Here is a 22,539-nt window from a genome sequence, read left to right as displayed (position 1 = left end):
ATAGATATAGAATAATGCAAATTGTGACTTTTAAAAATTCAAATTCCTATGTTCTATGTTTTTATTTGGCACCCCTCAAAATGACTTAATGAGAGATTCAGTGATTCTTCCACGGAAATTCGGCTAGTTTAATATACTTTTCTTTGACGTTAATATTAGTAACGTTAAAGTTTGGTAAATTACAAAACAATTTTATAGGTGATATTTTACAGACTTCATTGAAGAACATTATGGAAAATATAATCGACTTTGCAAAAGTGACAGACAGACACACGGAACTGGCGTATTATTATAGAGATTTGTGTTGTTTTACATGAAGCCATCTTTCTATGTCTACATATGTACAAGAATAGCCTGTGAAATTTATGTTTATTTATTTTTATTTTTTTATTTAGATATATATATATATATTTCGCCAGTATATAAGTATGTATATATATAAATTACAATGCTAGTTGGCATATAATAACGGCAGAAGCAAGTAAAAGACACAAGGTGTCTTATCATCAAGCCTAGTGTTGCAACCTCGATCCCAGAACCTGTAGCGTTTTTTGATATGAGGATGAAACGCGTACAAGGCCCTGGTACAACAGACCTAAAATTCGTCCAAAATTAAGCATGCAGAGAAAAGTAATGTATGCGTGACGTTTCAATCAAAGATGGTGTTTTAGTGGCATGAATTTGTAAAGTGTTTTGTTTGGTTTTTGTAGGTGGAGGTACCTAGCTATACACCGTACAATTCCAGAATAGATACAACCCTTAGTGACTTTCTAGTCATTCTGTGGTGTATACATGTAGTAAAAACTACAGCACTTATAAATATTATAGAATAATTTACACCAGCTGAAAAATAACAAATGAAAGGATGGACACCACTTCTTAGCAATGTTGGGGAAAATTCAGAGATCTTTAGAGCGCCAAAATATTCCTTACTATAACGTCAAATGTTTAGAGTCAATAGTGTGAGGACAAGGACGTCATTGGACTTTTATCAAAAGCATATGGAAAATCTTTAATTTTTGAACTGTTAGCTAGCTACCAAATGCAATTATTAAAGATGAAGTGAATTTTTCTGTAGATGTATAGGAATGGCTTAATACATTTTATGTAGTTCAATATTTGAGAAGAACGCTGTACAGATGTTGTTCGAGGATCTCTGTCTTAACAATAAAATGGAAGATATGTTGTCGTCATTTGTATTGGATGGTCATTATTGGGGCAATTTTGAGTGAAAGAGAAAAAAATATAATGAAATTAAATATATATACATTTATATAAAGTACAAAACAGGTGTTGAAGCAGTAAGCCTCGTCAATAACACAAGCTTTGATAATTTTTGATAAATTTTTTTGATAAATATATATTATATATATATATATATATATATATATATATATATATATATATATATATATATATATATATATATATATATATATATATATATATATATATATATATATATATATATATTGCTAAATCGCCCTAATGTGGACAACTAAAGCAAAAAAAACTATCGTAAAGTGGACACGATCGTAATGTGGACATTTTTCGTGTCCACGTAACGTTTGCGCTAATTTCTAACCCTCTTTTGTTAACGCAGTCATAATGACATCTAATTGTCATTCTTAAGGGCCTAACAGAGTACTAATTAAGGTACTGTATGCATATTTTTACGCAGCGCAATTATTAAAAAATAGGAATATTGGATTTGGGGTATATATCTCTCTTTTGTAATTTTCGTACATTAGGTGGACACGATATATATCTTGCAATTCTGAAGCAGCGGGAGGCTATATCTCGGTCGTTTTGATGACGTGGTCTGTAACACAAAGGAGGCTCCTAATTATATTGTTTTTATGCAAAATTATGTCGGTATAAAAGATATATTGCAATTTTATTGGTTTGGCCTGCAAAAATACCGCGAAAATTTTCAGCACATATTCTCACCAGCCGGCATGCCGTACATCCATAATGGCACCTTTGTTTATCATGTGGATTGTCCTGTGGGAACGATAAAGTGTTAATTATTTTGTTTTTATGGAATTTCTCTGCCTTGTTTATGTGAATAAAGTAGATGAGGTAAACCCTATGTTATATTTCACCTCAATGTGCAGAAACAAGTAATATAATTTATCTGATTGCCAAGTTTCGCTCAGCTACTTTGCTAACTAGCCAGAAAAGAGTGGTTAGCTAGCTAATGTACGTTTCTATTTATGTAGTCAAACAAGTAGCCACCAATGTTAGTTATCGAAAAATCAAAAAAATATATAAGTGGCTAAGCTTTAGCTAAGTATCTGGCTACCTTTAGATGGATATATATTGCTATATTTCCTATGTTTTAGGGTTGTGTGAGCACTGAGAGTGGATTTAAGCTATCCATTTTGTTAAAAAAATGGCCAAGGTAGCTCAAGTTCAATACAATACTGTAAGTAGGAATTTAAATTTTGTTGTTGGACTATGTGTTCAGCATTTCTAATTCTTGCCACTTAGTGAAAGCTCTTTAGGAAACTGCTGTGTGTCACCTGAACATTTTAATTCTGTGATTTCATTTTTCTTGGTAACTTTCTCTTTCACCAGGCAACACAGAATAGCTATATATGACATGATATCCGGAGCTTTACATCTAGGATACAAAACTTTTTGGTGGCCACTAATCAACAGGATTGAATTTTCAGTTTTGCATGACTTAATTGAAAACATGTTAGTAGTGTTTTATTCTACGAGGGTGCCGATAAGCCGCATACGCCGTAAAAAGTGCGGGCGTTTTCCGGCTAGTTCGGCGTTTTGTAAGAAATTCGGTATTCGCCCGAAAAAACCCGCATAGGCCCGAACAATGCCCGAAAAACAAAAGGAAACAGACACTGATATGATTCATAAAAACTATAAAAATTAAAATAAACTTACTATGTGGTAGCGAAGTTCTTAAAAGAACTGTTTTTGATGGTTCTTATCGGCACCCTCTTTTTATTCTACAGACCAAGTAATTATATACCCTTCTTTGCCTCTGATTTTTTTAACATGAACTCAGGTATATATATATATATATATATACTTTAAATTTAATCAGAAATTAAATGCTTATATATTATTCATGCTTAGTAAGTGAGTGCGAGTGAGTGCAAACCATCCCGTAAGATTCACATTCAAATGAGGCTATTATATAGCTATTAGATTCAAATGTACGACTTTCTAATCTTGTGCAAAGTGATAAACATGTCACAACTATACATTCAAAACGAAAAGTAAATTTATTTTTTTCTTAATTGGGTGTAAAATTATTTCTGTTAAGTGAAATAAGTACTTTTATATGCCAGTATATTTACAAATGTACATGCTTCGAATATGAAAACTTGCTACCCATGTTGTTGTTTTCCAATTATCTCATGCTTTATGTTGAGCATTGACACCTTTGTGCTGTGGGGTGATGGTAGCAGTTTTAAAAATGGGTGGAATTTTGCTTGTTTCAAGGCACATTTTCCAGATTGTTGTGTGTGAAGTTGTAATTGTTGACTCGCATTTGGGATGAAAATTTCAACATATTAGTTTTAAGTATTTAAGGATATGTAAAGGAAATCTCTATATATGTGTCCACCTTGATTTTTAATATTTATATTTTTGATATGTCCACTTTAGGATGATATTTTCAATACATAAGTTTTAAGTATTCAAGAACATATAAACGAAATATTTATGCATATATATGTTCACTTTGAGTTTTACAATGATAATTTCGACATAACAGTTCTAAAATTTTTAGGGATATGTAAGAGAAATGTCTGCGTGTCCACTGACTCAACTTTTACAATGTGTGCACTTTATGATGTTTATCATTACTTATGTTACTTATGTTAACTTTTGAAGTTGTGGACGACGGACGTCAGTCACTTTTTTCTTTGTTGTTTTGTTTGCTCCATTCGTAGACTAAGTTTAGGTCTGCTTGCACATTTTCAATGTCACTTTCAGAGCTAACCTTCATTGTAAGTCTTGTATCATCTGCAAAGCTTGAGAGAGATGCGTCCTTTACAGAAAGATCAGGAAGATGAGCGGTACAAGCGCACTTCCTTGTGGTACGCCAGAGATGACTTTTGTGGTGTGTGAGTGGTGACCGTTTACTGAGACGTACCCTTATTTTGACTTTCCCAAATTGAACTAGTTGAATGCTTTTATTTATGTATTTTATTGAAGACATTTTTAATAAAAAAAAGATTTATTTTGTTACTTTTAGGATAAAACTTTATTAGGATGTATATTTGACTAAAAGAAAGAAACTTGATTGTATTTTTTTGAAACTGTGGTGATTTGGTAACTGTAAGTGGTCTAAAAAATTGCATCTTGACACGTGGAGGACGGGGATTTTCTTAAAACTTTCCTAAGATTTTAAGGTTGTTGAGGCTCATTTTCTTATCAAAAAAGACATGTAATATCAAAAGAGATGCCTATGTATATGGTCATTTTAAGTTTTACGAGTTATGACTTTGACATATCTACTTTAATATATAGTTTTGGCATATAAATTTAACTTTCTTTAAGAATATCTAAAAAGAAATATGAATGTCCACTTTGAGTTTTAAAATTTATGTTTTTGATATGTCCATGTTAGGATGATAATTGGGACATATTAGTTCAAGAATATGTATAAAGGAAACGTTTATGTATATGTCCACTTTGAGTTTTAAAACTTATGTTTTTGATATGTCCACTTTAGGATGAAAATGTCGACATATTAGTTTTAACTATTTCAAATATGTAAAAAGAAAATGTATATGTCCACCTTAAGTTTTAAAATTTATGTTTTTGATATGTCCACTTTAGCATGATAATTTCGAGATAAAATTATTTTAAATATTCAAGAATATGTAAAGGAATTTCTATGTATGTGTCCACTTTAAGTTTAAAAATTTATGTATTTGGTATGTCCACTTTAGGATGATAATTTTGAGATAAAATTATTTTAAATATTCAAGAATATGTAAAGGAAATGTCTATGTATATGTCCACTTTAAGTTTTAAAATTTATTTTTTTGACATGTCCACTTTAGGATGATAATTTCGACATATTAGTTTCAACTATTCAAAAATATTTAAAAAGGAAATGTCTATGTATATGTCCACTTTGAGTTTTAAAATTTATGTTTTTGATATGTCCACTTTGGATGATAATTTCGACATATTAGTTTTAACTATTCAAAAATATGTAAAAAGGAAATGTTTATGTATATGTCCACTTTGAGTTTTAAAATTTATTTTTTTGACATGTCCACTTTAGGATGATAATTTCGACTAGTTTTAACTATTCGAAAATATTTAAAAAAGAAATGTGTATGTATATGTCCACTTTGAGTTTTAAAATTTATGTTTTCGATATGTCCACTTTAGCATGATAATTTTGAGATAAAATTATTTTAACTATTCAAAAATATGTAAAAAGGAAATGTCTATGTATATGTCCACTTTGAGTTTTAAAATTTATGTTTTTGATATGTCCACTTTAGGATGATAATTTCGACATATTAGTTTTAACTATTCAAAAATATGTAAAAAGGAAATGTTTATGTATATGTCCACTTTGAGTTTTAAAATTTATGTTTTTGATATGTCCACTTTGGATGATAATTTCGACATATTAGTTTTAACTATTCAAAAATATGTAAAAAGGAAATGTTTATGTATATGTCCACTTTGAGTTTTAAAATTTATTTTTTTGACATGTCCACTTTAGGATGATAATTTCGACTAGTTTTAACTATTCGAAAATATTTAAAAAAGAAATGTCTATGTATATGTCCACTTTGAGTTTTAAAATTTATGTTTTTGATATGTCCACTTTGGATGATAATTTCGACATATTAGTTTCAACTATTCAAAAATATGTAAAAAGGAAATGTCTATGTATATGTCCACTTTGAGTTTTAAAATTTATGTTTTTGATATGTCCACTTTAGGATGATAATTTCGACATATTAGTTTCAACTATTCAAAAATATGTAAAAAGGAAATGTCTATGTATATTTCCACTTTGAGTTTTAAAATTTATGTTTTTGACATGTCCACTTTAGGATGATAATTTCGACATATTAGTTTCAACTATTCAAAAATATGTAAAAAGGAAATGTCTATGTATATGTCCACTTTGTGTTTTAAAATTTATGTTTTTGATATGTCCACTTTAGGATGATAATTTCGACATATTAGTTTTAACTATTCAAAAATATGTAAAAAGGAAATGTTTATGTATATGTCCACTTTGAGTTTTAAAATTTATGTTTTTGATATGTCCACTTTGGATGATAATTTCGACATATTAGTTTTAACTATTCAAAAATATGTAAAAAGGAAATGTCTATGTATATGTCCACTTTGAGTTTTAAAATTTATGTTTTTGATATGTCCACTTTGGATGATAATTTCGACATATTAGTTTTAACTATTCAAAAATATGTAAAAAGGAAATGTTTATGTATATGTCCACTTTGAGTTTTAAAATTTATGTTTTTGATATGTCCACTTTAGGATGACAATTTCGACATATTAGTTTCAACTATTCAAAAATATGTAAAAAGGAAATGTTTATGTATATGTCCACTTTGAGTTTTAAAATTTATGTTTTTGATATGTCCACTTTAGGATGATAATTTCGACATATTAGTTTTAACTATTCAAAAATATGTAAAAAGGAAATGTCTATGTATATGTCCACTTTGAGTTTTAAAATTTATGTTTTCGATATGTCCACTTTAGCATGATAATTTCGAGATAAAATTATTTTAAATATTCAAGAATATGTAAAGAAAAATTTCGACTAGTTTTAACTATTCAAAAATATTTAAAAAAGAAATGTGTATGTATATTTCCACTTTGAGTTTTAAAATTTATGTTTTTGATATGTCCACTTTAGGATGATAATTTCGACATATTAGTTTTAACTATTCAAAAATATGTAAAAAGGAAATGTTTATGTATATGTCCACTTTGAGTTTTAAAATTTATGTTTTTGACATGTCCACTTTAGGATGATAATTTCGACATATTAGTTTTAACTATTTAAAATATGTAAAAAGAAAATGTATATGTCCACTTTAAGTTTTAAAATTTATGTTTTCGATATGTCCACTTTAGCATGATAATTTCGAGATAAAATTATTTTTAATATTCAAGAATATGTAAAGAAAAATTTCGACTAGTTTTAACTATTCAAAAATATTTAAAAAAGAAATGTGTATGTATATTTCCACTTTGAGTTTTAAAATTTATGTTTTTGTTATGTCCACTTTAGGATGATAATTTCGACATATTAGTTTCAACTATTCAAAAATATTTAAAAAGGAAATGTCTATGTATATGTCCACTTTGAGTTTTAAAATTTATGTTTTTGTTATGTCCACTTTAGGATGATAATTTCGACATATTAGTTTTAACTATTCAAAAATATGTAAAAAGGAAATGTTTATGTATATGTCCACTTTGAGTTTTAAAATTTATGTTTTTGATATGTCCACTGTAGGATGATAATTTTGACATATTAGTTTTAACTATTCAAAAATATGTAAAAAGGAAATGTTTATGTATATCTCCACTTTGAGTTTTAAAATTTATGTTTTTGACATGTCCACTTTAGCATGATAATTTTGAGATAAAATTATTTTAACTATTCAAAAATATTTAAAAAAGAAATGTGTATGTATATTTCCACTTTGAGTTTTAAAATTTATGTTTTTGTTATGTCCACTTTAGGATGATAATTTCGACATATTAGTTTCAACTATTCAAAAATATTTAAAAAGGAAATGTTTATGTATATGTCCACTTTGAGTTTTAAAATTTATGTTTTTGATATGTCCACTTTAGGATGACAATTTCGACATATTAGTTTCAACTATTCAAAAATATGTATAAAGGAAATATCCATGTATATGTCCACTTTAAGTTTTAAAATTTATGTTTTTGATATGTCCAATTTCAAATGATAATTTCGGCATTATTTTACTGACTCACTTGTATTACTTAATTCTCTTTAGAGAACGAAAAGAAGTAGAGCTAATGATGTTAAATCGCCAAGACAAACTGCACTATATTATTGTAAAAGGGGAACTGATCCAAAATCATTTGTAAAGAAATGGATTAATGATCACATTGGTAAATTTGTTATTTTTTTGAATAACTGTTATAACTTAACTTCTTAATGATTACAGAATAGATGTGTGGTAAACATATATTTGTAGGATATGGTGTGTTTACAACATTGCCCCTGAAACATCACCAGTTTGTCCTGCAATATCCTGGAAAAGTTCTCACAAGAAAGGAAGGAGAGAGATTAGAGCTAGAGTATCCAACTTCCTGTGGATCATTTATTTTCTTTATGGACAAAAAGTGGTATGTCGAATTGAGAATGCCTTTTGTTTTCAGTTTCATTTGGGGAGGCACTTGAAGTTGGATCACATTCACCTAATAGCTAAGGTGAAAATAGAAGGTCTTATTTAGGAATTGGAGTGTAGATGTGTTTTATGTAAGCTTGACGTACCAAAGTAGCACCAGGAAGTTAAGACTACTTAGCTTTTACATCAAATTACATATAGACATAAACAATTTCTGTTTTGGATTTTTTGCAATTTGATTTAAAACATCTTATGGTAAAGATAAAAACGAAACTACAAACAGTTCCCTTCTATAGTTCTCTATGTCTTAATATATTTTTTAAATTTTTAGTGTTGATGCTACAAATGAGACCAGGCTGGGAAAATATGTGAACCATTCAAGTCATCGGAAATATTTGAATTGTTATCCAAAATTGATCGAGGAGGGTGGAAATGCATTCATATGTTTGTTTGCTTCCTATGACATTCCTTTAGGAACTGAACTGCGATACAATTATGGAATTTCAGGGCTAGAATGGCAAAAGGTAGCACACAATTAACAAAATTTATATTTTCCTCTTTTGAGTATGCCTAAGCTTGTTGTCTGCAAGTATGTTGTATGTCAAACAGCTTTTATTTTGAACACAGCTTTCGGACATGTTTTAAAAAAAACTTCTAGGATAAAAGATATATACATATATGAAAGAACAGTCAAATAAAACTGTTTGTTTCTTGTAGGATCCAACACATAATATACCATTCAATTTAGAAGACCTAGTTTCAGATAGGCTAGTAAGTTTTTATATTACATGTAATAAATAGTAAGTGTGCATATAATAAGGTCGTCCATTAGCAATATGTTTTATCCATTTTCTAGTTTCTTGGGATCTTCCTTTTCTATGATATTTGTTGTTTCAGGTGTTGAGTAAGAACTTGACCTTGGTCCAAGGCAAGAATAACTTGACCTCTGATGTCATTGCAAAAAAGGTAAACGTGATAAAAAATAAGACACAGTTGATATAGCAAAACGAATGTTGTTTTTTGAAATGTGAACACTGATAATATCTTCTTAGAAGGAGGATAATGACGAAAATGTGGGTATCATTACAGATATTCTCAAAAAATTGCTTGATGATGTGGTGGCAACTCAGGTGATAAACTTGTTATATTTTCTAATTTTATAAAAAATTCAATGTAAATTGAAGTATGTAAAGTGGTAAAGCTACTACATTTTGCTGTTTAAGGAAAAGCATCACCTTATTATTTTTTAAAGGCCAGGTACAAAATCCCAGTTGAGCCATGGGCTGCCAAGTAAAAATGATTTTTTTTATTAGAGAATTGAATCTTTACATACCTGGTTCTTTTAAAATTGTTATTTTTGATTCAAAGCTTCTAAGACTCGTTTTCAGAGTGGCTGCTAAGAAATACAAGCTTTATGAAACATAGCACACAATCTGTTCTAGCATAGGAATAAGACAAACTTTTTTAAAAAATGTTGTAAATTGAGTGTGCCAAATCTTAAACTAGTTCTTGTTAAATTTAACATTCTTTATTTTTAAGATGGAAAATATGGTGCCAGATTTTTCAGACAGTGAAGATGAGGGACTAAAATCAAGTGGCAACATGTATAATTTTTGTTTCTTTTTTCTTAATGTCACAGTGCTGGCAATGGAGAGTCTTGGTGTTATAAAGTTTAATATTATTTAAATTCTTTACGTCTTTATTTACTAGGTTAATAAATTTACTTCCCTTTATGGTAAGCCTATTTGAGTTTGGTGCACTATTCATGGACTTTTTAGTTTTGCTTTATTATTGTTGTGGTCATATATATTTCTATGATTACATTGACGGTTTACATAACAGAAATTACGGCACTAATGTTAAATTAATTTAAATCATAATTTGTTTGTGTTAGCATAATTGCTGATAACAATAAAAATGTTTGTTCTCCTTTTAGTCCATGGTTGAAGATTCTGAAGAGGCAGAAGATATTTCAGAGTTGGATACTTTGAATCATATTTCGTCTGTAAGTAATTTATAATTTTGCGTATTCAAGAAATTAAACCTAAACCTTTGTCCATATGAGGAAATCGGACTGGTATAGGCTTTTGTAATACATACTTTGTTGAATGTCATGCTTCCTAGACATAATTGCATTTAAAATTACTATCAATTATATAAATTTAAATGCTCTTAGGTCACAGTTTCAACTCCGATACAGACTAGAAAACTATCAGTTCAGTATAAGGTATGATAGGAACTTCAAAACAACTTCCACAATTTTAATTCATTAAAATTGTGAAAATGAACGCTGTAAAATTTTCATGGTGTAACATTTTTCATTATAAATCATAACGCCATAAATAGATTGAGTGATTTGTTTATTGCCGTCAAAGATACCAAACAACTGCTATTTTATAATTCAGTGGTCAATTCTCTAAGTTTATAATCTCGCGTGTTCGTTTTTAAATTGAAAGTCTCTAGACGCTTGTTTGCCATAATCTAGGAAGTATAAAGATAGCATAAATATTAATTGTATGCCATGAAAAAATTCTGCTAACTAAATTTATTCTCTTCCCTTCTTTAATTTAATTTAACTTAAAAGTAAAAGTCACATTTGTCTTGTTCATAGGCTTCAGGTGTGCAAACAAGTATTGATAAAGGTAAAGCTGCCATCTACATTAAATTAATTTTCTATTAAGCTCCAATGTGACTGATTCTTTTTGCATTTAGTGCAATGATTTTAAGTTGTTATTCGAATTCTGGGCCTTCAAAAAATCCTTCTGAATAAAGCATGTTCTCATATGATATATAACTGGATTTCCAAAAAGGACTCTGTTGTTGTAACTTAGAACTCATAACCTGCTCGCTTTTATTCGTAAATACTAACCCGCTCACCTTTATCAAGTCCCATTTTATAAACTGTTTTTATCTGTTTTAAAAAAGCCATACTGTGTCTGTTTTAAGTATTTATTTTAATTGGTCCATTGGCTAAAAAGTGTCCTTTGTTATTTTGGTTTCAAATAGGTTTAATTTTTTTAGACAATCTTGAGGTTGATTTTACTACGGACAGTCCATCCATATGTGAGGTAACTTGATAGCAGCTTAGTGTATGATATTCCGAAATTCCATACAATACTTTGTTATGCAAACGAGGAAAGTGTAAATGGATACGTAAAAATCAAAAGGTTTTTATCTTAATTGATCATAAGTATTTAAAGAAGATTTATGGTAAATAACACGTTATGCTATAAAATTACCCTACTAAAATAAATTGTTTAATGCCGATTCTTTCAGATTTCTGTGAAAAATGATTCCGGATTAAATGTTGAAGACGATATGGAAATCATTGATACAGACGAGGAAGGAAAAGTGGAGAACAGTATTGCTATAGAGGTAATGTTCCGTGGTCCTATAAGGAGAATGTTCGGTTTGCATAACTACAATCTTTGACGTTATCATTTTTTTACGCATAGTGTCATTTCTCTTTCTTAATCCCTGACTTTTTTTACGCAATCTTTAAAATCCAAAGTTAAAGTTAGGTTCCTTCTAATTATAGGGTTTATTGGTATTTTATGTCGAAAGTATTAATCATATTTTTAAGTATGTACCTCTTTAGCCTTCTAAAATACCCGATGTTGTGTAACTATTAGTTTGTTCTAGTTATAAAAAGCGACTCTATTTTATATATTATAATAAGGCCTAGAATTTACATCAAACGAACTAAAGGCGGCGTTTCATTTGACATTGGAAGGATATGACATGCCGTAGCAATCGAATCAAATAAGAATTGAACATAATGTATGTACATAATGTTGCGATTGACATCTTTCCTATAGCCTGATTTGTATCTTTATTAGAAGAAAGAAACATCTGTAAAGAAAAGCGCCAACGAGGTAGTGTTTATTTTTTGTTTATTTTAAAAGATCTTGACAAGATAATCCATAACTTCACTGGATGCTAAAAATGTATTCTTATGTTTTGCACTTGATATATTAACTTTTATAACCTTTTGCTTTTTTTACTAGAAAGTGGGAAAATCTGAGGAAAAAGAAGCCAAACAGGTAATTTTATTTTTTGTGTGTTTCGTTGACGCCGTTAAGTCACTGCATTTAAAAGTTGAATCCAGACTCTTTGCTGAAACAAGAATAACTGATGCTCAAGAGCTTCTTTTTGTAATATTGGCTTCTTTCCTAAATTGCTTATTTGAACCCCTTTGTCTCCGACAAATCTGATAAATCTGATGCTAAACATTTTGTAAGAATAAACGGTTAAGTAGCTTAGGCGTGATGTTTATTCGTAGATAAACTCAAGACCATTGAGACCCTGTTTTGTTTGCGATAAAAAGATCAAGCATTCGAAATTAAATAGACACATCACTTTATGTCATAAGCATCATCCAGATGTAAAGGATGCTTTGAACATGCCTCGAAAAGAAAGACTGAGAGCCTTCGCTAACTTTCGAAAAATTGGCATATATAATCATAATGTTAAAGAAATTGAGGAGGGCGGTAGAAATTTGTTGCGTGAAAAGCAAAACGATTCAGATGACCCACTTGTTATGTGCACCACCTGCAAAGGATTTTATGCCAAAACCTTTAAAGCTAGGCACAAGGCAGACTGCTCAAAGAACTCCTGTCAATTTCCTGTTACAATTGCTCTGGATTGTACTAGTGATGAGTCATGGAAGCTATCGGATGATCAATTTAAGCAGAGAATTTTGAACATCATCAGAGACGATGCCGTTGGTACTCTTGCCAAATCGGATCCCGTTATTTTGATGGTTGGTCATCGCCTCTATGGCAAAATAAAAAGAAGACTAAACAAAAAGATGGAAGTTGAACGGTCTGTTCGAAGCGACATGCGTCGTCTGGCACATGTTTATTCCAGATTTAAAGATAGGGTGTTGGAAGTACCAAGAGATTGTTGTAATGACAAAAACAATGCTGGTGACATGTTTCTGAGGGAAAATTTTGAGGTGCTGAAATATTCTATTGAATCCTACACTCATTCTGATTTGGAAGTTCAAAAGTCAGGACTTAAGGCAGCCTTGTACTACGTGTTGAAAGACGCCGCCGAAAAACTAATTGGTTATTACCTTGGTAAAAATAATGATGTTGATGCAGAAAAAATTAAAAACTTTTTGGTATTGCTGAAATTACGCAAAGATGAAATATTCGCTGACGCAACGTATGATTTAAACATGAGAAGGAATGTAAAAACTAAAAAACCTGCACAACTTCCAAACGAAGGCGATGTCCAACTAATTCGAGATTATGTGATTGAAAGGATACGCCACTTATCATCAGATCCATTTATCATCATGGACAGACATACGTTTGTTGAACTACGTGATTGTGCTTGCACTCGTCTTGTGCTGTATAATGGCCGAAGAGGTGGAGAACCATCGCGTCTAACCGTTACGCAGTGGATTGAAGCTGAAAAGGATGAATGGTTAGACAAACAGCGGATACAGGATATTGCAAAAGAAACTAACTTAAGCAGTGGGACAAAGATCACATTTCAATCGGGAAAAGGAGTCAACCATTTAGTTCCTGTTTTTATTCCTAAAGATACTGTTGCTGCAATGAAGTTGTTGGCTAACGAGCAAGTAAGGAAAGATGCTGGTGTCCTTGAAGAAAACTCATACATATTTCCCAGTACCCAAGGTTCTGATAATCATTGCTCTGGATGGCATAGCTTAGATAATGTTTGTGCAAAACTTCCAATTGCCAACAGAGAAAGAATTAGTGGTACAAGTAACCGACATCGCCTTAGTACCTTAATTGCTGGTTTAGGTCTATCAGAGTCCGATATGAGTTTGGCCTATGATCATTTTGGGCACAGTGAGAGAATTAACAAAACGATATACCAAGCACCAGCTGCTCATCGACAACTATTGTCAACTGGGAAACATCTATCTGTCCTTGATAATGGTGAGCTGTTTTTCTGTAGTCTATTCTTGTGTATCAATTTTTTAAAAGTGAAACAAACGCATATCTTCTTATAGCGCAAAGTATAAAGAATGACAATAACTTCGAGAAAAAGGGTCCTAACTTAGTTGAAGAAAATGAAAAAAAATTTAGAGGTAAAACTTAGAATTATGGCTGTTCATATTGGCATACTTCTTTTCCTTGTGAGCAGTCAAACAAGAAATTTAATTTTGAAATTCTTCCAAAGTAAGTTCTTTTGACTCTTCATTCTATTCAGGTCTAACTTGTTCGTAATTACCTACATACAGGCTTGAATTACGTTGTAAATGTATTTTGTAGATGAAAATGCTGAAAAAGACACAAGTAAAGCGAACACTGTAAAATTACCGAATAAAAAGAAAATGAAGAAAAGTGTACAAGTGGGAGAAAAAAGACAAACTCATCGAAACGATACATTTAAAAAAGAGAAAACTTGCGGTTAGTTCATTGCGTAACAATAAGATTTTATTCACAAAATATTATGTATTATTGGAAACATTTTCGTTTTTGAATCATTAGAGCCTTACGTTGCAAATAAAATGTTTGTTTTCAGAACAGGGCTTCGAATAAAAGCCCCTATGTAAACAAAATTTACGTGAAAAACCAACCTATTCGACTTAGATGGTCAATAGCGAAAACACGATCTCAGATTTATAGTGACGTCATAAAACATCACACATAATATTTGTTACTAGGGAAGGACAGTATAAATAGTCAATTTTTTTAGTATTTCTGTTGTGTAAGTTAACTTTGTTACAATACCTGATTGCAAAATGACTGAAAGCCGTTTTCCTTTTAGCACCCACGAGAAAGTATGCACTTAGAAAAGAAAAGAACGTTTCTCAAAGTATGTCTTGATTTCCATGATTTTGTGTTTTCAAAATGATATCCTGTGTTGTTTGTTTTTTGTCAGCATTTAACTTCTTTATAAACAAGTTACTGGTTGTTTGCAAAGTGATGCTTTATATTCTGATTTTCCCTAATTTTTTCCTGATTTTTCAATAAAGTTACAATGTTTTTAACGGTTTAGAAACATCTGAAGAATCCAAACATTTTACAAATGTGAACGATGATGAACCTTCTGAATGGTCTGAATCAAGTGAAGATAGCGAACTCGAGAATTCTGTAAAATGCACTGGTGAGGTTTTGTTAATCAACAATACTGTATAACTCCTTACTAAGAAAAATCAAAAAGTACCATATTTTTTAATTTCTTGGTCTGTCTATATATAGTATATGAAATTGCAAAAATTAGTTGATTGTACTTACCGGTGATAAACAACAGCTAAAAAGAATAATATCTTAAAAATTGCTGCGTAATTGCCGAAAATGAAAATATTGCTAAAGTGGAATATTTTGCGTCAAATAAATGAAATTATTGTACTTGAACACGAAAGTTTATTTGATACAACTCGCAGACAGCTTAGATCCGAAATCATCGTATCCGTTTTCACAATATTTATTTCCATATTCTTGAAATTGGAGTCCGAAAATATACAGAAACTAATAAAAAGAAATAGATTATCTTAATCCCTATAATACTTAATAATTATTAATTCGCTATTCGTCGTTAGCCCGTGGAAAATCCACGGGTTCGCCCGTCCTTTTTATACCGCATTGCGTGCTTCTCGCTATTGCGCAGCTAAGCTACCATTTTGCGTGACAGACAGACAGACAGACGTAAACGGGTATTATAATATAGATAATTAACCTTTTTAAAATATGGAAAAAAATTCATTAAAGAAATACTGAAATAAAGAAATGAAAATGATAATAAAGATGGCGGAATTAATGTTTGCGAATTTGTTTTCACAAACCAAAATTCCACAAATTACCAGACAAGGGCGGACATCCGCAAAGTTGAGATTCCAACAATCTGATTAAAGATTTTCAATTGCAACTAAATGAGACTATTCGTAACTTTTTTATTTCGCATATTTCATACAATTTTTGAAAGCATCCATCCGCAAAAATTGCTTCCGCGACAATTTCTTCTCTTCTATTGGAGGACGAAATAAGAATGAAATCATTGAAATTTGTATGCCCTTTTCGTGTATAAATTAATCTTGTAATGTTTTCTTTTACAGGTCAACAAGAAAGAAAATACATTCAATGGTCGTCAGAGCAAGAGGATAAACTATACAAAAAATTTGCAAGACATATAAAAAATAAAAAAAATGGATGGCCTTGTATGTATGACATGTATGTTTTGCACTAATTATGAAAACATGTTTTTGAATATCTAATATTTGTGTATGTGTAGGCTCTGATGATCTGAAAAAATTCGCCAACGAGGAAGGAATTACTGTTGGAACTGTTCGAAATAAAATTAACAATGAAAGAGGAAAAATAGCACGACAAGCGGAAGCGAAAAAAAAGAAAATGAACATTGTTTAATTGTGATAGAGCTTTGGTTTCTTTTATTTTTATTATTTTTACGTTACCATAAAAGTACATGTTTATAATTATTTATTATGTTTACAAAAGTACATTTATAAAAACATGTACACTATACATGTTTTTATAAATAATGTGACAGCTTTTATCATCATCAAATTTTCTTGAGTATACTCTAAAAAATTCAAGTCTAAACAACACATCACTCCGTCACCCCTTAGACGGGGAGAAAGGCAAGAAAAAGTGTTAAAGTCACGAGGATAATTTCTATACAGGTTTCAATCATGTTTTAACAATCAAAATGTATGATCAACGATAATTTAATTCAACTCTCCCCCCTCTCCCATGAAAAATATTTTGAACTGTGTGGTTTTCATAACTGTATGTGATAAGAAAACTGGCTCTCATAAGTGAAGTATATCTTTTAAGGGGATTAATTTTCGCGGGTATTAAGTTTCGCGGTTTTTTCGGAGTTTTTCCAAAAACGCGAAAATACGTCGCCGCGAAAAGTTTAAATATCCCTGATCTGGGAAATTTCCAAATCGGCCTGATACAAAAGACAAGGATGTATAACTTTCTCTGGGACATTTTCCTTTCTCTTCTGTATGTTGTTTCGAAATAACTCACCGGAATAGTTGTTTTTCCAAATTTGCATAATTCGCAAAAATAAGTTACCGCGAAATTTTCTTCAACACTAAATTTGTGAAAATAAATTCCCTTTTTTCCCGCCAAATTCTAGTAAAAAAAAATTCTGCGAAAATAAGTCCCCGCGAAAATTAATTCCCTGAAGGTATCTTGTTTACACAGTTATTTCTCGTTTATTCGTGATATAGTTCGTACAAGGTGATACATTTAGGAAGGTTTAAGGCGTTAAACAGATTATCATTTAGCGTACGTTTCTTGATTTCTCAGTCCTTCCTTACGCAGCCCCATTATATAACTAGTGTCAAATGAGAAAAAGGAAAAGGAAGTTAATTTCTGTGGAATTAGTAAGATATAACTGCTTGGTTATCCAGGTTCGTTTATTTAAATTCGAAGAAGCAGCAAATGATTAATCGTTTTTTGTTTTTTTGTTTGCATATAAAAATGTATGAAAATACTGAATTTTATGTGTTTACCCTTTTTTTTCATTTTTACCCTTGTTCTGTTGTTTTTAATAACGCATATTATAGATTTAGGTGTTCTTCTTTCTTTTTTGATTTTTGTTATGTTCAAAGGAGTCTATTACTACGCATGTCATGTGTTTGGAAGTTTCAGGAATACACTTTTATTTTGACACTCTTAGTTTTGTATCTTTTTAAACAAACCCAGCAGCCTTAAAAACCTCAAAATCTTAAAAAAATTTAAGGAAAATTTATAACCCGTAGTTACTACATCATAGCAAAAACAGTATAAGTTGTGTTCGTTTGCAAACTACAAAATGTCTTGAAAGGGTTTTTTTTACTGATTGTATGCTGGGAAATCATGGCCTTTCCACTCAGTGACTCAGGGCAAAGAATATAGAATTCAATGAAAAGTCAGGGAAAAATTTGGTTTAAAAGCTGTATGTGAACCCTGTAAAAAACGTATCGGATCGAATACATGCAAAAGCAACAGTTTTAATGCCCTTAATGTTGCTTAAGATCCTCTTTACAAAGCGCAATTGTTGCATTCGTTGTTTGTTGGTTTTGTACCCACATAAACCACTTCCACGCATTTTGCTGCTTCATTAAGCTAGTTCTTAAATTGTAACCAAACTTTTGGTACAAATTCACATACTCTTAAATACATGTTAAGGATGCTATAATTTGTGTTTTTTCCTTTATATTTTTTCTCCGAACTGGACAGCTGCTAACGTGTGCTTCTTTTTTGTTTTCATACAGATTATAAAAAATATCACTTACAACAATGAGACAAATGTCTTTAAAAAGACAATATTGCAGTTCAATATTAATAATTATCAGATGATCGGGTTTAACGCTCATGTATATAAAATATATATCTGTCTACATTTAGTCGATCTAATGTAAAAATTTTCTTAAAGTAGACACAAATCATATGGAATCGTTATGTAGACACAAAAATTTCAAATTTTTTTTAAGAGGCAAAAAGGCATACAGGGCGCATACGCAGACAAAAAGAATACTCCTTATACAAAAATAAAGGTTATAGGGGGTAAGGGTTTGCGAAAAAACATGGTTTTTATATGTCCACTTTTAGTTCGAATTTTCAGAGTGTCCACCTAAGGTTGATATAGCGTTATATATATATATATATATATATATATACATATATATATATATATACATATATATATATATATATATATATATATATATATATATATATATGTATATATATACCGAAGAAATAAAAGAAAAGTTGAATGAAAAAAAAATGCGCAGCAATTTGCTGCGCCCAAAACAGCTAGGGGTCATGGGTAAAGTTTTGAATGGACAAGAAAATAACAAATCTTTTAAAGGGTTTCAAAAAAGTGTATGAAAATTAAAAACAACAGTTTAAATTCAAATATTTTAAGACTGTTTCGCCCAATATCAGGGCTCGTCAGCATGTCTAGGAAATGGCTAATAACGTAATGTTAGCTATTGCAGACATGGACAGTCTGCTATATGCTAAAGTAGGCTTAACTAGGGGAAACTGAATTGTTTTAACCAGAATTACAAAAATGGTTGGCCTTAAAATTATTATCACATCCTTCATCAACACCTTGCAGACAAAACAGAATATGAACTTGAGCATAGGTATTTTTAGCACTTAATGATGTAAATATAGGTTCAACGTTGCACTTCGCACCACAGTTAAGAAAATAAGAAATTTGGTTTTTGGTTTTTGATGTATCTGTACAGTCTGGAGGCACAGCATAATTTTTCTTACCACTAGGAAATTAAAGCATTTGGCGAAAGGTGGCAAAAATTTTCTGTGCTCAGAGTACTAACCATCCTATCGCAACTAGTCTACCAAAACAAACTAAACCAAGCCTGATAGTACAAGTAAAAACAGCTTCATTCCCCACAAATTCTATTGTGTTACACCAGTTTAATTGTACAAAGCGTCATGATCATATGTAAGATGAAATACATAAATGACTTACCTTGATGTTTTTCTTAGCAAAAAAGTAAAACAGAATTCTTACTATATATATACCTCAGGGTAAAGGAAAAACCCTAATGATGGAATGTTGCAGCACGTCAACCAGTGTATTGTCACCAACATGTAGCTAGGACATGTAGCTGTACAAACAAATCTCCAGTGACTTTAAGAGCTAAAAATAATTATCCCAGGAAATAAGTAAATTGTCGAAACTAACTTCTGTATTATACAACATGTTGGATGTAGCACTACAGAATAAAACATATATGCACCCTTTTGGTTGGTCACTGCCTATTTTGCAAAATGCGTTTGCTCAAATATTATTCAATTGATAACATAATAAATAAAGGACAAACAAAAATTTTATCACTTAAACCGTAGTCGTAATCATGATTAAGCTTTTGTACCAACATAATTTAAGTTGAACATTCCGGTACTTTTCAATTTCTTTGGACTGGTTAAAAAATTTGGGCTTAAACTAGTTTTATCAATTCTTATCTGACTTTTTTCAATCAGAAAAATTGATTTTCATGGTTTTTGTACTTGTATCTGTGTTAAAACAGATATGCTGTAAAAAATTCCTTATCTGCGTCCCCGAAAATTCCTAAATTAAAAAACTTAAGAACTACAATGATAGGTCAATGTATATTGAGCTCTCTTTCATCGATCTGGTCTAAAACTATACCATATCAAGTTTTAAGCCATTGTTTTAATTTTTGCACAAGTTATTGGACTTTTACCATTAGCGAAAAGTATGCTTTTTTACACTACCCACATAAAATTGCCACTTTGACTAATAGATGGCTTCCGTGTGTTTTGATTTTGCGAACTAATTGCGCATGCGCAAAGTGCTGGCAGTCAAAACAAACTCTCTCCACCGCGCTTTTAGCACCATTCCAGTTGCGACAACGAACTATAAACATCTAACATCCATTTATAAACATTTTACCTACAATTATTTAAGATTTGGAAATATGCCTGACCGAAGGACAAAGGAGAATACAAACCTCAGTTTTTACAGAATAACTTCAGATAAGACGCAAGCTAGTGCACACAGAAGAAAACAATGGGTAGCAGCGATTCGTAGAGACAAATGGCCAGAAAGTCAGATAAATAATGCACGTTTATGCAGTGAGCATTTCACCACAGGTATCAAGGCTTTTTATTTTTTTGATCTGTAGCTAGCTAGCTAGCTAGTTTAGCTTCTTTTTACTTTAAAAACATTTTTTTATTAAGGAAAAAAATCGGATGACCCAAACCACATAGATTATGTGCCAACATTATTTTCCTTCTCAAAAACCCCAGAGAAAAGAATCAGAGAGTCGTTGGGACGATATGAAAGGTTACAAAAAAGGCAGCGAGTTGAACCAGAAAGTGATGAACAAGAAGTAGAGGATATGATGGTGGAAGATGAAACGACTTCTACTCTAGTAGATGCTGGTAAGTATAGCTAGCTAATTTCTTCCTCCCAATGTTTGCTGGCTTGCTTTTATTTACGTACTGAATTTATTATTTTTAGCAACACAAACAGAAAACAAAGTATCTGCACGAGAAAAGATGCTAAAATCGGAGCTGTGTAAAAGTAAATTTAGAGAAAATAAACTGAAAGTTCAACTGCAACAAACGCAAGCAAAATTGAAAGCTGTGAAGCGTAAATTGTTAGACTATGATAATATCAAAGAAAAAAGGTTAAACTTCTTGACAGGAATTCGAAAACCTGCATTATTTGAATGGTTACTAGAAATTGTATCTCGAACAGCCAAGAAAGTTTTAATTACTTTCTCAGCCGAAAATCACCTTTTACTTGTATTAATGAAATTGAAACTTGGTAATATAAACAAAGAACTTGCTCTTCATTTCAATATAAGTGAAGGTCAAGTGTCCACAATTTATAGAACTTGGCTTCCTGAAATTTCAGATATTTTAAAAAATTTAATTGTTTGGCCAGAAAGGGAAGCTCTGAGAGCAAATCTCCCTAGCTGCTTTAAAAGTTTTAAAAATTGTGTTAGTATAATCGACTGTACAGAGATTTTTATTGAAAGGCCGTTAAACCTAAATGCCAGAGCACAAACTTATTCAAATTATAAATCGCACAATACAATAAAGTATTTAATTGGAATTACTCCAGCTGGTGCTGTTAGTTTTCTTTCGTCAGGTTGGGGTGGAAAAGCTTCGAATAAAGTAATTACAATTGAATCAGGTTTTTTAAATTTTTTAACACATGGTGACTGTGTTCTTGCAGATCGAGGCTTTTTGGTGGAAGAAAAACTTGCTACGAGAGGGGCTGTTTTGCGCATATCAGCTTTTACTAGAGAAAAAAACCAAATGTCTGCCAAAGATGTCGACATATCGCGCCAAATAGCACATGTCCTAATACATGTAGAAAGAGTCATTGGACGTTTAAAAAAATTTTTAATTTTATCTTCCACAATACCAATTTCACAAGTGGATTTAATTGACGATGTTATGGTGTCAATTGCAGGTCTTGTAAATTTAAATTTAAGTGTTGTGAGCAAATAAACTTAGAATATATAGCAAAAATGTTTTGTAAATATATTTCTTTGGTAAAATAAAAAATGTACAAAATATACCAAAGAAGTTTTTTGTAAATATTTTTTAGTAAAATATATATATATATATACATAACATATACAGTTTATTAATTACTCTTTCAAACAATTAGGGCAAACCTACTTTCCTTTTGGTGCGCGAGTTACATTAACACA

The 22,539-nt window shown here is 30.8% G+C and overlaps 2 protein-coding genes across 7 annotated transcripts; both read left to right on the top strand.

The window, feature by feature from the left end:
* Positions 1–1,491: 1,491 nt before the first annotated feature.
* On the top strand, positions 1,492–17,999 carry LOC130655190 (uncharacterized). 6 transcript variants are annotated; one of them, XM_057457917.1, is made up of 24 exons: positions 1,492–1,656; positions 2,346–2,428; positions 8,019–8,136; positions 8,223–8,373; positions 8,707–8,899; positions 9,093–9,146; positions 9,273–9,341; positions 9,428–9,505; positions 9,915–9,979; positions 10,086–10,110; positions 10,312–10,380; positions 10,552–10,602; positions 10,987–11,017; positions 11,397–11,443; positions 11,652–11,750; positions 12,215–12,250; positions 12,383–12,418; positions 12,658–14,290; positions 14,365–14,442; positions 14,627–14,764; positions 15,126–15,173; positions 15,357–15,464; positions 16,414–16,515; positions 16,590–17,999. In XM_057457917.1, exons 2-24 carry the CDS (start codon positions 2,396–2,398, stop codon positions 16,721–16,723), a joined length of 3,396 nt encoding a protein of 1,131 aa, XP_057313900.1. In that variant the 5' UTR covers positions 1,492–1,656; positions 2,346–2,395; the 3' UTR covers positions 16,724–17,999. The 6 variants fall into 6 exon arrangements, with proteins under 6 accessions (XP_057313900.1, XP_057313899.1, XP_057313902.1 ...); XM_057457916.1 differs by lacking the exon at positions 1,492–1,656 and adding an exon at positions 1,698–2,082; XM_057457919.1 differs by lacking the exons at positions 1,492–1,656; positions 14,365–14,442 and adding an exon at positions 1,698–2,082.
* A 2,808-nt stretch (positions 18,000–20,807) lies between these two features.
* LOC130653801 (uncharacterized) lies at positions 20,808–22,333 on the top strand. The gene is made up of 2 exons (XM_057456311.1): positions 20,808–21,253; positions 21,333–22,333. The coding sequence occupies exons 1-2, from the start codon at positions 21,211–21,213 to the stop codon at positions 22,331–22,333; spliced, it is 1,044 nt and encodes a 347-aa protein (XP_057312294.1). The 5' UTR covers positions 20,808–21,210.
* Positions 22,334–22,539: the final 206 nt, after the last annotated feature.

The sequence above is a fragment of the Hydractinia symbiolongicarpus genome, chromosome 8, assembly GCF_029227915.1.
Source record: "Hydractinia symbiolongicarpus strain clone_291-10 chromosome 8, HSymV2.1, whole genome shotgun sequence".
Taxonomy (NCBI): domain Eukaryota; kingdom Metazoa; phylum Cnidaria; class Hydrozoa; order Anthoathecata; family Hydractiniidae; genus Hydractinia; species Hydractinia symbiolongicarpus.
This window is presented reverse-complemented; position numbering and strand designations above follow the sequence as displayed.

What these genes read in the sequence shown, in the direction of transcription:
- LOC130655190 (XM_057457917.1), top strand. Translation starts at nt 2,396, where the DNA reads ATGGCCAAGGTAGCTCAAGTTCAATACAATACT. An exon ending in CAGGGCTAGAATGGCAAAAG is followed by an intron (nt 8,900 to 9,092) that starts GTAGCACACAAT and finishes TGTTTCTTGTAG; the next exon opens with GATCCAACACATAATATACC. An exon ending in GCAAACAAGTATTGATAAAG is followed by an intron (nt 11,018 to 11,396) that starts GTAAAGCTGCCA and finishes TAATTTTTTTAG; the next exon opens with ACAATCTTGAGGTTGATTTT.
- LOC130653801 (XM_057456311.1), top strand. Translation starts at nt 21,211, where the DNA reads ATGATGGTGGAAGATGAAACGACTTCTACTCTAGTAGATGCTG. An exon ending in TTCTACTCTAGTAGATGCTG is followed by an intron (nt 21,254 to 21,332) that starts GTAAGTATAGCT and finishes TATTATTTTTAG; the next exon opens with CAACACAAACAGAAAACAAA.